This window comes from Ranitomeya variabilis, chromosome 1, assembly GCF_051348905.1.
Source record: "Ranitomeya variabilis isolate aRanVar5 chromosome 1, aRanVar5.hap1, whole genome shotgun sequence".
NCBI classification, from domain to species: domain Eukaryota; kingdom Metazoa; phylum Chordata; class Amphibia; order Anura; family Dendrobatidae; genus Ranitomeya; species Ranitomeya variabilis.
In genome coordinates, this window is record NC_135232.1 from 256,548,792 (window position 1) to 256,566,799 (window position 18,008).

At 44.1% G+C, this 18,008-nt stretch overlaps 1 protein-coding gene across 2 annotated transcripts in view; it reads right to left on the reverse strand.

Annotated features, from left to right (window-relative positions):
- The window catches only part of LOC143813143 (uncharacterized), a 112,524-nt gene extending 96,410 nt beyond the window's left edge, over positions 1 to 16,114 (reverse strand). The window contains exon 1 of one of the 2 annotated variants that reach the window (XM_077293363.1): positions 15,819 to 16,025. In XM_077293363.1, coding sequence (XP_077149478.1) covers positions 15,819 to 16,022 — 204 coding nt within the window. In that variant the 5' untranslated portion in view covers positions 16,023 to 16,025. The other variant, XM_077293364.1, reaches the window with a different exon arrangement.
- Between the last annotated feature and the right edge of the window lie 1,894 nt (positions 16,115 to 18,008).

Below are 18,008 nucleotides of genomic sequence, written 5' to 3' on the forward strand. Positions count from 1 at the left end.
GTTTTCTTTCTGTCCGTGGCTTTCTCCAGGATGTCATCCAATGAGGGCCCAAACACGTAGTCACCCTTGAAGGGAATGGAACAGAGTTTTATCTTTGAAGTTACGTCTCTGCTCCACATTTTTAACCAGAGAGCTCTTCTGGCTGAATTTGACTGGACCAAAGATCTGGCGGCCACACGGATAGATTCCAGTGAGGCGTCTGCGAGGAAACCAGTTGCTCTATGCAAAATAGGCAAGGAGTCCAGCACTTCATCTCTCGGGGTACCTTGAGAGATGTGGTTTTCTAGCTCTTCTATCCAGCGGAAGAGAGAGCGGGCCACACAGGTGGATGCAATGTTAAATCTGAGGGCTGAGGTAGAAGTTTCCCAGGATTTTTTGAGAAGGCTCTCAATCTTCCTATCTAAGGGGTCTTTTAGCTGGGAGGAATCCTCGAACAGCAGAGCCGTCTTCTTAGCCACTCTAGCCACCTGAACATCAATTTTTGGGATATTCCATTTGATTGAGTCCTCATCTAGGGGAAACCGATGTTTAAAGTCTGAAGGAGTAGTTAGCCGTTTCTCAGGCAATTCCCATTCATTATTAATCATATCTATTATACTTTTATGTATGGGAAACCCAGGTTGTTTTCAGTATGAATACTGAATAATTCATCTTGTATAGACTGAGGAACTGATTCCTCTTTTAGACCCATGGTATTCCTCACTGCATACACCAATTCCTCAATGTATTCAGAGGAAAAAATATATTTTCTAATTTCTGCAGATTTATGGGGTAACACATCCTCCCATTTGACTGAAGATGATGTATAAGACCCCTCAGACTCTGACCCAGAATACTCCTGGATTTTCCTCTTTTTGGGAAGTGATGGACCAGGTGAAGATGGTGGTGGCGGTGAAGGCGGGGCGAGTGTGGCCAAAGAGGTTTGAACCTCCTGTCTAACCAGGGAGCGAATTTCTTCAATCAATGAAGGGTGTTCCGCCCGGATAATTTTATCTGTACACGGTTGGCACAACTTTTTCTCCCAATCTAATGGCAATTTCAAATTACAGGTGGCACATTTGCGTTTAGTAACGGACTTAGGGCCAGGCTAAAAAGAGAGAGGAAGTGGTGTAAGAAGGTGTATACAACACTACCTTTAATTGGGACCCATCTCTGCCACACTTACTAGGGCTTGAGGAGCGCTGGGCTCTGCAGCTGCAGGGCAAGACGAATCCATGCTTACAGCAGTCTTACCTGAGACGTCTTCGCAGCTTATATAGAAAATAAGACTGCACCAGCGCGTGGCAATTAGCCACCCCTCCCCCTCCGCAGTCCCAGGCAGGCGTGCGAGGATGCAGCGTGCCTCACACGCCGTTCGGTGATCCATAGCGCTGGACTCTGTCGCTCCTCCACAGGAGCGCCGACCCGGAAGTGGAGTATCACCTGACTTCCGGGTCGCCGAACAGCGGGCGCAGGAGGGGGAGACGCCGGAGAGCTCAGGGAGGCCTCCGGCATGGGCTCACCGGCCAGCTTTATCCCCGCAAGAGGACGCAGGAGGACCGGGAACGCGGTCCCAGAATCCTGAGGAGACGGGAGGCACAACGGAGGTGGAAGCCCTGGGGGCCCGACCATCAGTGCCCGGCACAAGAATAGAAACAAGGTACACTGCTAGAGCCGGCCGCTGCAGCGCACCAGTAACCTCTCCATGCCCCATGGGGGACAGGAAAGACACTGGTTAATGGGAGGTGGGAGGGGTTTTTAACCTCTTGTGCTTCCTGTCCCCCATTAGGGTGTGGAGACAACCTCCTGGTGGCTGTCGTGGAAGGCTACTAGAGAAAGCAATGACTCTAGGAGGGGCTCTTGTAAAGATCACAGATTGCTGTTTGAGTGTAGGGTTCACAGCTAAACATATAGATCCAGGTGTCCCTGCACCAGGAAGATGGAGATTTATCTAATTTGCTTTGCTGTTTCACAGTCCCCATGTAAATTGCTTTCGCCCGAAACCGTTAAGAACATACCTCTGTATGAGACAGAAGAAGTTAAGTGTACTGCTTGCAGCCTTGTGTGCTTAAGTGTGTTGACTAGTAAAGAGTGCCTTGTTTTTAAGAACGTGCCTTGTGTCCTTCTCTTGAAGTCTAATGGACTTGGTGAGGAAATTAATGGGACTGGCCTGAATGTGGAAGTACAAGTAGCAACATTGCCAGTATACATGCAGCGCCCCAGAGTCCTGGTCGTTGCAGTACTGTGGCTCCGCCGCTAAGGGGGGCTATGGTACGTCTGATGGCACTGAAGGAGTTCATCTGACCAGGTATCACAGACACCAATACATTTCACAGTCGGGCCTCCAGGGGGAGCTAAGGGTACTATTCATTAGGCCACTCCTCACATACTGGTAAAACTGGGGGTCAGGCAGGAAGTTAGAGAGAAAGCTGACTGGGTTGGAACCAGGCAACACCTTGTGGCAGAGGGTGTTGTGGGGGAAGATTCGGTAGGGTCCCTGTCAGGTTTGGGACCCTGACAGAGGCCTGGCAACGAGAGAGAACGTCACGGGACCGTGCCTGCTCAGCATAGCGGCGGTGCCCTAAGAAAGGATCAGAAGCGAGATATATTGTGCTGAGTGAGAAACGAGATCAAAGCAAGAAGGAGAATACCAGTAGGAGTCGTGCTGTAAGACCGAGGCAACATCCTACTGAGACGCACAACCGGCGGCCGGAACGCCGAGGAAGTATTTCTATATATAGCTTCAGGCAATACTTCAAACCAACGGCAGGACAGTCAGTCACAGGCGGGCTGTCTCACCTAAATCACCTAAGAAGACATAGGGGGCAACCTGTGGAGAGGGGCGACTCTAGGGTCCCGGAAGAGCTCCGAGCCTACCCGTCATACGGGTGCGTCCCAACCATAACACCGGGAGGGACGGATTAGCGGACCATCATCTAATCGAGTTGTGAGGGAACACGAGAAACAGACACAACAGTTGTGGGGACTATCCCGTAAGCACAGCAGGGGAGGACCACAACACATAGCTCTAGCAGGAAGGCACAGATTTCCACCTGCAAAGGGAACTCTGGAGGTGCCATCGGACCGGGCGGACTTGCGCAGCCTGGTGAACCGTATTCCGGACTGAGGACCCAGAGACCTTCAGTAAAGAGGTAAAGAGACTGCAACCTGGTGTCCTCGTTATTTACTGCACCGCACCACCACCACTATCCACATCTATTACTGTACGCCCCTCAGCAGGGTCACGGACCGGGTCTAGCCACCGTGACAACCCCAGAGCAGAGACTCAGAGGCCCGGTACCGGGTACCCCTCGGCCCTGCGGCAGTGGGGGCGCTACATACACACACACACACACACACACACCTTGTTTTCTTCTGTAAGAACCTGCCAGGGTGTTTGACTCATGATACTCGCCCATGGTTACCACCCTAGGCACCGTTTCAGACACATTATGGTACTTAAGAGTATTCACAAGTGTTTTTTTTTTTTTCCTGTCCGACGGTTATTTGTTCCAATTTGCATAGCAAACTCACTAATTTAAGACCATGGCTCTGTATAAAAAAAAACAAAAACAAGAAACAAACAAACAAAAACAAACCAACACAACATGGACACCACACAGATGCTATCAAGGATTCTGTGTGCTGTCTGTTACTAACTGGTCGCTGCTAGGATGAGAAGCTGGATCACCTCTATCACTGTTTTTTTTGCATCCATGAAAAGAGAATGACACATTGATAGTAAAAACAGATACATGGAAGAAAAACAGATCCAGCACAATAATGGAGGGGAAAAAAAAAAAAAAGTTGAACTGTGTGAATTTTATTCCTGATAACTGCAGACAATGAAGGGTTAAATTCACACTGACATGTGGTGCGTAAATTGCCATACAGACCTAAAATCCACAGCGTGTGCACATTTCAAATAATATCATGCACTGCAAAGCACAGCATGCGATTTTGTTATTTTTTTGAAGCAGAAGTTTTGCTCTCTTTTTGGTGTGTCATGTTTGAAGCAGATTTGTTTTTTTTCTGCTTTCTTGTATCTGGCATTGACAAAAATGTATTGATACACTCATGTGTGGTCTACATTCGTTTTAGTGCATTTCCTCAGTTTTTTTTATCTGCTGATTTTCTGCAACTAGTCCAATTCCATGGGGATAACCTAAACATAAATCTCAGACAACCCGCAAGAGAAAGCATTAAGTTACTTACCGGTAATGGCATTTTTCGGTGGCCCATGACAGCACCACGAGAGAGGGGATCTGCCCTTCAGGAACAGGAAACCTACAGATATAAAAGGGCGGCACCTCTTCCACGCATCAGTTGTATTTCAGAGCTTGAGAGGACTACCATTGTTAATGGCACAAATATATAACCAATATATACAAATATATACAAAATATATCGTTTTAACTGTAACTTAATTAACACACGTGAAACCTTATAAAAAGGGGTGCAGCCGCCACATGAAAGGGAGGGAACTAAGGGTGCTGTTATGGGCCTCGGAAAAATGTCGTTACCGGTAAGTAACAATGCTTTATTCGGACTCCCATGACAGCACCACGAGAGAATTATAGAGATGTAAGCTATCTTAGGGAGGGACTATAGCCTGCATTACCCTTAACCCGATGGCGAGTTCTGAAGAGCTCCCCAAGTCCAACCGATAGTGTTTAATAAAGGTGAAAGGAGAGGACCATGTGGTCACCTTACATACCTGGTTGATTGACACTCCAGATCTTTCCACCCAGGACGAAGCCATGGCCCGCGTGGAATGCGCCCTCAGATTTTGCGGAGCCGGACCCCCACCTGCTGTATAAGCTAGAGAGATAGCCTCCCTAATCCATTTGGCTAGTGTGCATTTTGATACTCTAATCCCTTTTCTAGAACCTTGGAAGGACAAAAATAATGCACCATCCTTTTTCCAAGGATTAGTAGCCGAGATATATTGTAGTAGGCATTGTTTAACATTTCTTTAGGATTAGAAGGGTTAGGGAGAAAAGAGGGTAGGATTATCTCTTGTGACCTGTGAAAGTGGGATGCTACTTTGGGTAAGTAAGCTGGGTCTGGCCTTAGGACTACCCTGTCCTGCAAGAACTCTGTATAAAGGGGGAAGTCTGGAAAGTGACTGAATATCCCCTACTCTATGAGCAGATGTTATTGCTATCAAGAAGACTGTTATAAGGGATAGCATCTTAAATCGAGGCTGACTCCAGGGTTCAAATGGTGCCTCTGTCAAAGCTGAAAGGACTAGGTTGAGATCCCACGGCATGCTTCTATTCTTGTGTCTGGGCCTAGCTCTCCCAGTGGTCTTAATAAATCTAGAAATCCAATAGATATTGGCAATATTACAGGAAAATAAGGCCCCCAGGGCTGAGACCTGCACTTTTAGTGTACTCATAGAAAAGGCCTAATTCCAAACCCTTCTGAAGAAATTCTAAGATCTGTCTCACTGGTACCCCGTCTTCAACACTAAACTCAGAAGAGGCTAGGATTCACCTCCAGGTTCTAATGTAGATCTTTGCTGTGATTTGTTTTCTACTCTTCAGAAGGGTGTCCACTAAATTTGGGGAGAAGCCTCTATTTGTCAACAATGGCCTTTCAAACTCCACGCCGTTTAATGAAGTCCCGTCACTTGTGAATGGTTGATCGGCCCCTGGCAGAGCAGATCCGTAAGGTCTGGAAGTACCCAGGGATCGCATACCTACATAGTCATGAGCCATATGAACCAGGTCCTCCTGGGCCAAAATGGGGGGGGGGGATTAGTATGACCCTTGCCCGGTCTTCCCTGATTTTTCACACCACTAGAGGTAACAGGGCTAATGGCAGGAATGCGTAGGCCAGGGAAAAGTCCCATTTTGTTAGGAATGCATCCACTACCAGAGGATTCTCCCTGAGATTCAGGGAACAGAATTTCTTTACTTTTCTGTTTCTCCTGTTGGCAAAGAGGTCTACCTCCGGTTGACCCCATTTGCGACAATCTAGTTTAAGATGTCCCTGTTCAAAGACCACTCTCCATGTCTTAGGGTATTGCAGCTTAGAAAGTCTGCTCTTATTCTTATATTGTCCTTTCCCCTGATATGAAGCGCTGTCAAAGATTGAAAATGTCTTTCGGCTGTTTGAAATAGGCGAACTGTTACTTGCAACAGAGCCTCGGAACGTGTTCCACCTTGGTGGTTGACATAGGCTACCGCCACTTGGTTGTCCAAAAGAATCTTGACATGGTGACCCTTTAGATATATGAGGAGCTTTTTAACTGATCATTTATATTGCCAACAACTCCCTCTGGTTGGACGAGGATCCCACCCGGTAGTCCCATTGTCCTTGGACCACGATCTCACCCATAGGGGCCCCCACCCCAAGGAGCTAGCATCCGTGGTTATTACACGGGTTATGTGGGTTACCCAGGGAACTCCTGCAGATAAGAGACGTGATGGTTAACGGACTTAATGATATTTCGCTCACCCTAAGGCTCTATCATTAACTAAGACATCCTTCTGTAGGGGTCTAGTGTGAAACTGAGCCCACCTGACGGCTGGGATACATGACGTCAGGGACCATAATAGGGACATGGCCTGCCTGATGGTCATTTAACTTGCTGGCGGTAGATGACATTGTTGGGCTTCAGAATCTAACAGTAGGCCTAGAAATTTCTGGACCTTTAAAGGTTGCAATCGGGATTTCTCATAATTTATTATCCAGTCTAAATGCTCTAGCCTGGCCCTAGTTTTTTCTATTTGTGACAGGCAATGATCTACTGAATTACCCACTATCAGGAAATCATCTAAGTAAGGGACAATAAGAACATTCGACTCCCGCAGATGAGCCATGACTTTGGCAACTAATTTCATGAATACCCAAGGGGCAGCCGATAAACTGAAGGGAAGCACTGTAAACTGAAAACGTCGGACTGCCCCCTCATGGACACCGCCACCCTCAGGAATTGCTGTAAATCTGTATGGATAGGTACTTGATAGTACGCGTCTCTCAAATTCATGACCGCCATGAAAGAATTTCCAAACAACATCTTCATTGATGAACTGATTGATTAGAAACTCATTTAGGGAACAAAGATTAATAACGGTTCTAAATGATCTATCAGGTTTCTGAATGAGTAATAGAGGAGAGTAGAATCCTCTACCACTCTCAGATTCCGGAACCTCTACCAGGACACTTTAAAGGTATAAATTCAAAACCTCTGTTTCCAATGCCGTATGTTCTAGAGGGGAAGAGAGCAAGGGAGTTAATTTAAAGCTATTCCCCGGAATAAAACTGAACTCAAGCTTGAGTCCATTAGCTATTATGTTCCGCACCCAGTCACTATTTGTGATCTCTAACCATGCTGGAAGGAATGCCGACAATCTTTCCCCCACTGGAATTGCTCGTCATTTGTCGGGCTTCTTACACTCTCTTGAAGAGCGACTGAACATAAAGCCCATACCTCTCCATCTTCCCATCTGAAAAACGGTCTTTAGTGGGTGATGATGTGTGTCTCCTTCCCCGACCAAACCTCCTATCGAAAGGACGTAGACGAAAAATTTGGAAACTTTTTCTTATCATCCCCTGCCTTATCCAGCAACTCATCCAGGGTTGGATCAAATAGATACTCCCCTTTGCACGGGATAGTAGAGAGCTTTGATCTTGTTTGTATGTACCCCGGCCAGCAGCTAAGCCACAAGGCTCTGCGGGCCGAGTTGGAAAGTCCTGCTGCTCTGGCCGCCATTCTAACAGCGTCAATTGAGGCATCCGATAGGAAAGCTGCAGCTTCCTGAATCACTGGCAGGCCACCTAGAATTGTATCTCTAGCAGCCCCTCCTTTTAGCTGGGACTCTAATTGGTCCAGCCAGACCAACATGGATATGGCCGTGCAAGTTGCTGCTACCGTTGGTCTTAGGGAACCGGCCATCTCCCAGGTTCCCTTAAGAAGGTCTCTGCCTTCCTGTCTAGGGGGATCTTTAAGGGTCCCCATATCTTCAAAAGGTAGAAAGGCCCTTTTTGATGCTTTGGCTACTGCCGCATTTAACTTAGGGGCTTTGTCCCAGTTATTGACTGCCGGGTCCTCGTAAGGGTATCTACACTTAAGAGCCAATGGTAAAGAGCCCCTCTTCTCTGGCTCTTTCCATTACCGGCAAATTAGCTCCTGGATCTTTTCATTTAAAGGGAATGACCTTTGCTTCCTCTGTTCCAGCCCACTAAACATGATCTCCTGCATGGATAGGTGCGGCTTGGGTTCCGCTATGCCCATCGTTCCCCTGACCGTTTTCCAGTTTATCTACTCAGTCTAGGGGAAAGCAAAAACGAGCAGAGTCTTTGTATCTTGAGCTATCTTTAGTTGAGACAGGGACTTCAGGGATTCCCTTACTTCTGACCTATGTCTTTCAGACTTGCAGTAATATTAGGAGACTATTCTGCTCCCTGGGGGAGGATAGTAAAAGCAACACAGTCTATCTAGATGCAATGCCACTCCACCCCTTCCCGAGACCTCACCGTCTGCTGGATACAGGGGGTAGATAATTTTTTCAGGCACGAATCTGTTATGGAGACTCCACAGAGGGCGCATTTCTTGTGTTTAGCCTTACCCGTGCACTCCTTCCCCTATATAAAAAAATATAAGGGGGAACTGTGTCACTGAGTGAACCTTAACGTAGATCACTTACCAGTCCCTGCAGCAAATAGGTACCGGAATATGAGGGGGGGTTCACAGTCGATGCTCCTGACCAGTCTGCAGGAGCTCTTACGACTGGACTGTTCACTCCATCTGTCACTTTTTTCCTTAGGCCTTCCGCACATCTTCCAGCAGCTGAGGCTGCTGCTCATGATCACTCCATTGTGCACAGAAAATGAGACCAGAAGCATGGGTCCTTCCCTGGAGCCTGCTTACATCCCCTCCTCCGGTCAGCAGATCAGCATCGCCCTCCTCTGCTTGGCTCTCCGCCCCTACAGGTGCACCGACTGGCCTGAGGGACGCATACAAATGTCCGGTGTCCTATTCCGGTGGGCGTCGCCATCTTGGATTTACCAAGCATGCGCAGCAACCCCGGTGACCCGGAAGCGCATGCTGGCTCCGCCTCCGACGTCACCGCAGACCATCGACACTTTGCATCCAGAGCAACGCGGGACACCCGGCCTACCAGTGGCGCCCCGGACAGCACCCACCATCACGCCCCGGGCTCTGCATACATCACCTCCGGCACCAGTGCACCACCGGAGCAGAAGGTAGGAGACCCCCCGCTACCTGAAACGGCCGGCCTGGAATCCATTAGACTCTTCATCTATAGGATCCCATCCCATCAGGAATAGGAAACCAACTGATGCGTGGAATAGGTGCCGCCCTTTTATATCTATAGGTTTCCTGTTCCTGAAGGATGGATCCCCTCTCTCGTGGTGCTGTCATGGGAGTCAGAATAAATTTGGGTTTTCGGCTCATGCTACCTAAAAACATGAGATTTCTATTAATACTTTACACTTTTCTGGAACTGTAAGACACTGTACTTAGCGGTGCTGAAACACTCAACATGGAACTTGGCGGCGTGCTCTCCTCTGAGCGACAGCTTTGGTGAAAAGAGCTGTAGTATTAGTAGAATTATAAAGCCCAATACCAAGTTCATGACTGATATTTTATGAAGGGGCACAACATGGGAAATATTTTTTATTTATGGGGATTATATTTAGACATTAATTTTTTTAAAGGTGTTGTGTCAGGAAGTGCTGCATAAGGCTAGCTTCACACTAGCGTTCGGCAGGGCTGCGGGTGAAAGCATTCTTACTCAGTTAAGCCCCGCCCACTGCCGCACCTCTTCCTTCAGCTCCACCTACATCTGCATGCATCCCCTATCATTAACATTGGGTACGCAAGCCATGCGGATGTATGCGGATGCCTGCCCATGCGTCGTTTTGAAGCTGCGCTGACCGCAACAAAATGCAACATGTTGCGTTTGATGCAGGTCAGCGCAGCGTCAAGATAAGCCAATTCTGGCACTTAGCCTCTTTCTTCCCACTGCCCTGTATCGGTGGCATATGGGGTAATAGGGGGGTTAATGTCACCTTTGAATTCTAAGGTGATATCAAGCCAGCTTAGTAATGGAGAGGCGTCAATAAGATATCTATCCATTACTAATCCTATAGTTGTTAATGGGTTAAATAAGCACACAGCCAGAATAAAGATTTTAATGAAGTAAAACACTACACAGTTTTGCAATCTTTATTGTTCTGCCAATCCATGCGACGCCCTCGATAACGTGCAAAAAATAAAAAACCAACACACATACTCCCTGGTCTGACGCAGGCCATTTAATAACGACTGTCCCACGATGTTCTCCCCTATAGAGCTGTCACATCAGGAGATGTGACAGCTCTATAGGCCCCCAGTGACACTCTGAAAGGAGACAATGGCTCCTGCAGTGCATCACTGAAGAGGTTACCGGAGTTCAGGCTCTCACTTTACGGCAACGCTGCATGAGAATTTTCCCTTGCAATTGTTACCATCCACCTCTTGTGTCTCCCCTTTTCCTCATAGATTGTAAGCTTGCGAGCAGCAGGGCCCTCTTTCCTCCTGGTATCTGTTTTGAACTGTGATTTCTGTTATGCTGTAATGTCTGTTGTCTGTATAAGTCCCCTCTATAAGTTGTAAAGCGCTGCGGAATATGTTGGCGCTATATAAATAAAATTATTATTATTATTATTATTATTATTATTAAGCGACAGTATGAACTATACTGAATTCATGGCGGAGGGATACAGTGCGGAGGATTACCTCCTGTCACTATCACCGGAGCCCCTGGAGCACGGTTGCATCTGCCGATGTGACAGCTCTCCACTGAACATAGTCGTGGGACACTCATTATTAAATGGATTACATCAGAACAGGGAGTATACTGTTTTTTTATTTTTACAGGTGATCGAGGGCTTCGGGGACTAGATGTATGGCGAGTAAATACTGTATGTTGTATGTACTTTATGTGTATATATGTGTGTATGAGTTTCACATTGACTAACATTGGTTGTGCACTACACTGAGGATTTGATGCAATTCCGCACGTCCAAAAACGCTGTGGATCCGCATCAATATCCGCAACGTGTGCACATAGCCTCAGCGTTTAATTCGAGTATCATCTTATTATGCTGTGATTCTCTCACGAGAGAATCGCATCACAGGTGAGGAGAAGACAGATAATTTCTCCATCTTGTCCATTGTCTCTGGGTCTCCGATGACAGACTGCACTGGGATGACACCCGAGTGCAGACCGATCTTTCACACGCACCCATAGACTTGAATGGGAGTACATGATCCGATGCACTTGCAACATGCTGAAATTATTTAATAAAACAAAAATGAAAAATGTGAAGATCTGCACTACTCTATAGTATAACGTTGGTCACAGTGCTATGATACGTGTTACACGCTCATTTCAGTGAGCCCTAAACGCGTATGTACGTGCGTGCATGCGTTAAGGAAATTTATCAGAAAATGACTTTTTTTAAATCAAGTAATTAATATGTATTAAATTCATTCTGATTTAATTATATGAATTAAAGAAAAAAAAAAAAAAAGTAAGACATCAGATATAAACAACCTACCAAAAGGCGTGTTTGTCTTTTTAACTGTACAGTATTAGAAACTAGAGTTGAGCAAATTAGCTGCAGAAGGAACCTGGATACATAATCGGCACCACAGCTAAATGTCGCGGCTGTGTCACTATCACAGCACATGTGTGTTGGGCTGCTCATGCATGTGCTGTGACAGTGACACAGCCGCGACCCATACAACTGCGGCCCCAAACAGCTGATCAGCCTGCACGATCCATGTATCCTACACTCTGCTGCCCATCTAATCTACCTATCTCCCCGCTATTCCCCAACCTCTCCCCTATGCCAAGCCCTTCACTGGCTTCCTATCATCCAGAGACTCCAGTTCAAAACCCTTACTATGACATACAAAGCCATCCACAACCTGTCTCCTCCATACATGTTTGACATGGTCTCCCAGGAATTACCTACACACAACCTTTGATCCTCACAAGATCTCCTTCTCTACTCCCCTCTTATCTCTTCTTCCCACAGCCGCATCCAAGACTTCTCCCGTGCTTCCCCCATACTCTGAAACTCTCTACCCCAACACATCAAACTATCGCCTACCATAGAAACCTTAGGAAAAAAACCTTAAGACCCACCTCTTCTGACAAGCCTACAGCCTGCAGTGATCCACAACTTACTGAACCGCTGCGCAACCAGCTCTACCCTCTCCTAATGTATCCTCACCCATTCCCTGTAGACTGAGCCCTTTCGGGCAGTGCCCTCCCTACTTCTGTACCTGTTAGTGCCTTGTTTTTTGCTCATGTTTATTGTATTTGTCTATATTTGCCCCCTTTTTCACATGTAAAGCGCCATGGAATAAATTACACTATAAAAAATGTATAATAATAATAATATATCCGGGTTCCCTCTGCAGCTTATTCGGTAAGCACTATAGCTTGCCGAATAAGCAGGGACCCGAACAAATTCGCTCAACTACTAGAAACCCAACTTTCTCAGCCAGATGGAATAGTGCCACACGTATTTAAAAAAATATTTTTAGCAATACTTTTTTTCATATTATGTTCCTTATTTAAAACAAAAAAAACCATATACTTGTAATTGTAGAAATCCAGCCATTTTTACACTGATCACTTGGGATTTTTAGATTGAAAAGATGCTGGAAGAGTGACGCCATCTGTCAAGCATGGTGGAGGTAATGTTATGGTCTGGGGTTGCTTTTGGTGCTGGTAAAGTGGGAGATTTGTACAAGGTAAAAGGAATTTTGAATAAGGAAGACTATGACTCCGTTTTGCAGCGCCATGCCATACCCTGTGGACAGGGCTTGATTGGAGCCAATTTCATCCTACAACAGGACAATGACCCAGAGCACACCTCCAAATTATGCAAGAACTATGTAGGGAAGAAGCAGGCAGCTGGTATTCCATCTGTAAAGGAGTGTCCAGCGCAGTCACCAGATCTCAACACCACTGAGCTGTTGTGGGAGCAGCTTGACCATATGGTACACAAAAAGTGCTCATCAAGACAAACCAACTTGTGGGAGGGGCTTCTGGAAGCATGGGGTGAAATAATTTCTCCAGATTACCTCAGCAAATTGACTGCTAGAATGCCAAAGGTCCACAATGCTGTAATTGCTGCAAAGGGAGCATTCTTTGACAAAAGCAAAGTTTGAAGGAGAAAATTACTATTTTAAATAAAAAAATTTTTTTTTTTTTTTTTTCCGAAGCTTGTCAATGTCTGGACTAGATTTTTAATTAATTTGGCAACTCATATGATTAATAAAAGTATGAGTTTTCATGGAAAACACAAAATTATCTGGGTGACCCTAAACCTTGGAACCGTAGTATATGCTTGGAATCGGTCGCCAAATCTGAATTTGCCATATTGGTACACTATTCGTGCCAAATCTATGTTTAATGATCAATTAAGAACATATTCGTTCATTTCTACTCCCATTGTCTCCAGTGACGTTCGGCTGTTTGGCAAATATTGCAAAAAAAAATATTTGCCACAGATCATAACCGGGACCGAATTTTTAAAAATTCACTGAACTCTAGTTATGACCACTAATCTAGTGACAGTTACTTAGCTAGTTGCTAGTGGTCGTAACTATGGATGCCGAAGTTCTTGCAAATGCCTGCACATGAGGAAAGAGACAGTGAATCAGAAAAACAATACTATATTTCTAATTGGAGGTATTTGCTTTAATTTTTTATTATTAATTATTATTATTATTCCTACTACATATTGGGATAGGATCTTGGAAATGGCAATACCCCATTGATACTCCATATATCTGTCTATATTTATCATAGATCAGATATTTACTTTCTTGGCCCACCTTTCAATCAGCCTTGACTGCTCATTTAAGGCTGGTTTTTACACACAGCATTTTATAGAAAAAAGCCACTTTTTCGTGACTGTGGTGCTATTTTCAGCTTTAAACAGTGAGTTCAGATGTTACATTAAAGAGCATATAAATATAATAACCACTGGATAACACATTGATATGTTTAGTGGCAGTTGTTTTGTAGTTATTTATTTTTTTTAATCAGTGCCATTACCTTAAAAATAATAGATAAATAAAATCCTCTATGCTCTGGGAATGATGCCATTTTCCCATAAAATGCTCTATAAGACCAGGAAAAATAAACGTACAAGTAAAAAATAAATACATTGTCAGCACATGGTTAGACATTGAACAAGGGATCAGCACTTGGAGCATGGGCTGCTCTTACTTATATAGAGTTATCATATTCCACAGCTGTTTCCAGACATTAGCACTGTCACTATAACGATTCTGGGATTTGCAATATTACATGAGAACTTTGATCAAAGGCATCACCTAATATTGAGCCCAGAATGATGGAAAATATAATGTACCTATACAGCCTTAAAATGTATAACAATCAAAAAGAAGCTCAAATATAACCTGACTCAGAAAGGTTATTTTCACTTAGGAAAATATGTATATTTAATGTTGCCACTTCCACTCTTCTAGCCAAGCAATGCACTTTTAATTAGATTGAGCTCAGAATCAATGCAGCCCTGTGTCCTCAAATAACTGGACTGCATTCCAAAGGGGGGTGCACTTCTCTGGCTAAGGTAGGCGTGAAATTGATTAAGAGCAGCGGTTATAGGCAGCAGGAGGAAGAACAGTGTCAGGTTCCATGTATACAACATAGGCACCAGATCCAAGGGGTCAGTCCTCTATACATGGGAATGGAGAAACAATAGTGCAAAATATGGTAATTACCTCTGAATGTGGGGTGGGGGGAAAATCACTGATATATGATCAACTTCGTATTCTGATGAAATACAGCTATGATTAATCACACAATCTGCAATAAAAGGCTTTTTTTTTTTTTTTTTTTTTTTTTAAAGAATGCATTACTACAGATCAGAGGCTAGAAGATATTTGGTCCAGCTGCAAACATTTTCACTAGGCCCGACAATATGTGATATTGTTTGAACATATATATCCCAATCCCCAAGTATTAGGAATATATTGGCACAATAAAAATAAAAATTATTATCACATAAGGATGAGAGATCAGATGGGGTGACCGAATACACATGGCAAAGCCGTGCCCACCTTCTGTCAAGGCCACGTGGGCATGGTTTGCCATTGCGCAGTCGCACCGTCCGCCAATACTTTCTATAACCCTACTTAGTCATTACTGCAGTCTAAATGAATGTACAGAGTTGTATGCAATGTTGTGCACTGCAGCTGTCACTCCATTGTTAAAAAGATCAATGGAGCTACAAAGTTTCCGTGGCGCTTTACTATAACACATGGAGACATTGTGTAGCATCTATACACAATATGATATTTGTATAATAATGAAGTTCTGTACTCACGTGCCTCCGTATAACACAGGTAGTGCGGCTTTCCTCCATGTACCAAAGTTACGTTCGCTACATCTGCACCCCTGGGGTCACATACATGGAGTTCTGACCCATAGGACCATTTCTAATATCTGGAACATTGGGCTGAATCTGCTCCTCATGTTGGGTGTATGGGCAATTTAACACTCCAGGCTCAGTTAGAAATAGTTTCCTACAGAAGCATTCACTAACACTGATGTGTGAACAGTCAACTAAGCAACTATTTCACAGAGTTTCTTCTGCTAGGAAATAACATTCAGCTCCGCACACGTCATCTAATACATAGATTGTCATATTTGGTTTCACTGCATGGGGTATTAGCAAGTTAAATCAAAGCTTTTATTTTAGAAACAAAGCATTTTAAATAATTCCATCTAAACACTATATGAATGCTATAGTGGTGAAGGAACAAATTTTACCTTGCATTCCCCTGGCTCTGCGATCCTCAGCAATAAGCTTGTCAGGAAGATCCATGCTGCAGGAGGGCTCCCCATATCTGGAGCTGCAGCTGATCCAAGACAGCACAGCAGTAACTGATGTGAGTCTTTAGATCTTGGCTTCCCCACAGTGGACCCCTCTCTCTGACTCAACCTTCCTCTCTGGTTTTCACTCCCTCCCCACATGGGTCAATTACCTGCTGTATTGGGATAACAACTGCTGCGCCCTCTGCTGGTCTCATACAGCATTACTACAAACTACTAATCCTTTGGGACTTACTGGTGTTGAGAACTTTCCTAATTTACAAGGTTCTTGTCCCTGCACTAAATGCACTAAATCAAAAGTGAAGCATGGCATAATTCCCTATAGGCTTGTCAATAGGACCTGAAATATGTAAGAAAAAGGGAAAAATAGTGACATTTGCAATATTTTTCAGGTCTTTAAACCCCTTCATGACCTTGAGTTTTTCGTTTTTTTGCACTTTCGTATTTTCCTTGCCCTTCTTCCCAGAGCCAAAACTTTTTTATTTTTCCATCAATATAGTCGTATTAGGGCTTGTTTTTTTCAGGACGAGTTGTACTTCTGAATTACACCATTGATTTTACCATATAGTGTACTGCAAAACGGGAAAAAAAATTTAAAGTGCGGTGAAATAGAAAAAAAAACAACAAAAAACAGTGCAATTCCACCATTGTTTTCGTTTTTTTTTATTTACCATGTTCATTATATGGTAAAACTGACCTGGCAACATGATTCCCCAGGTCAGTATGAGCACGCAGATACCAAACATGCATAGGTTCTATTTATTTAAGTAGTGGAAAAAAAAATGAAATTTGCATGAATTTTGCGCTTGTCGCCATATTCCAAGGCCCATAATGTTTTCATTTTTCGTGATTTGGGGCTGGGTGAGGGCTTATTTTTTGCAGCTTGAGCTGATGTTTTTATTGATACCTATTTGGGGTAGATACAATGTTTTGCTCACCTCTTATTGCATTTTATTGAAAAATTGCAAAACATAATTCTGGGGTTTTGCGTTTTTTCTCGTTATGTCATTTAACGATCGGATTAATTGTTATTATATTTGGATAGATCGGACGCTTCTGAACATAGTGATACCCAATATGGGTATTTTTTTTTAAATTGTTTTATTTTCAAAGGGGCAAAGTGGGGGGGGGTGATTTGAATTTTTGTGTTTTTTTAATATTTTTAAAAACTTATTTTACTGACTTCATTAGTCCACTTCAGACACCTGAAACTGCATCCGATCGTCTGAGCTATACTTATATACTTATCTGCACTGCTATGTAAAGCAAAAATCGCGATGTCATATGAACGCCAGCCATGAGCAGCAATATTTACAGGTTTTAATGTACATATACATCAGAAATCATGGACGGGTTAAGGCCACATTCACACGTTGAGTATTTGGTGAGTTTTTCACCTTAGTCTTTATAAGCCATAACCAGGAGAGGAAAAGTTGAAGGAAAAAAGAGGAAAAGTATAATGGAAACATATCACCACTTCTGCATTTTTTTTTAACCTTTTTCTGGTTTTGGCTTACAAATAACTGATGTAAAAAACTCACCAAATACTCAACGTGTACAATTGGCCTTAGGCAAATTTCACAGAGGTGTATGAAAAATCAACCATTTTTGATCCAGAAAAAAAAGGTAATTTTTAATCCATATTTTTGCCCATATGCTAATTGTATATCTGTTTTTTTACATCAGTATGACATCCATTTTTATACTTTTATAACTAAAATGTTATACAAGGCCAAATACAGTTTCTTATGTAAGGCAACGTGCACACGTTGAGTATTTAGGGTATGTGCACACGTTGCGGATTTTGCTGCGGATCCGCAGCGGATTGGCCCTTGCGCGGAAACGTAGTGTTGTTTATTCCGCAGCATGTCAATTCTTTGTGTGGATTCCGCTGCGGTTTACACCTGCCCCATAATAGGAATCCGCAGGTGTACAACCGCAGGTGGAATCCACACAAAAACCGCATAAAATCCACGGTAAATCCGGAGGTAAAACGCAGTGCTTTTTACCTGCGGATTTCTCAAAACAGGTGCTGAAAAATCTGCAGGGGTTCCATCTACGTGTGCACATACCCTTAGTGAGTTTTACATCAGTATTTGTAAGCCAAAACCAGGAGTGGGTAAGAAA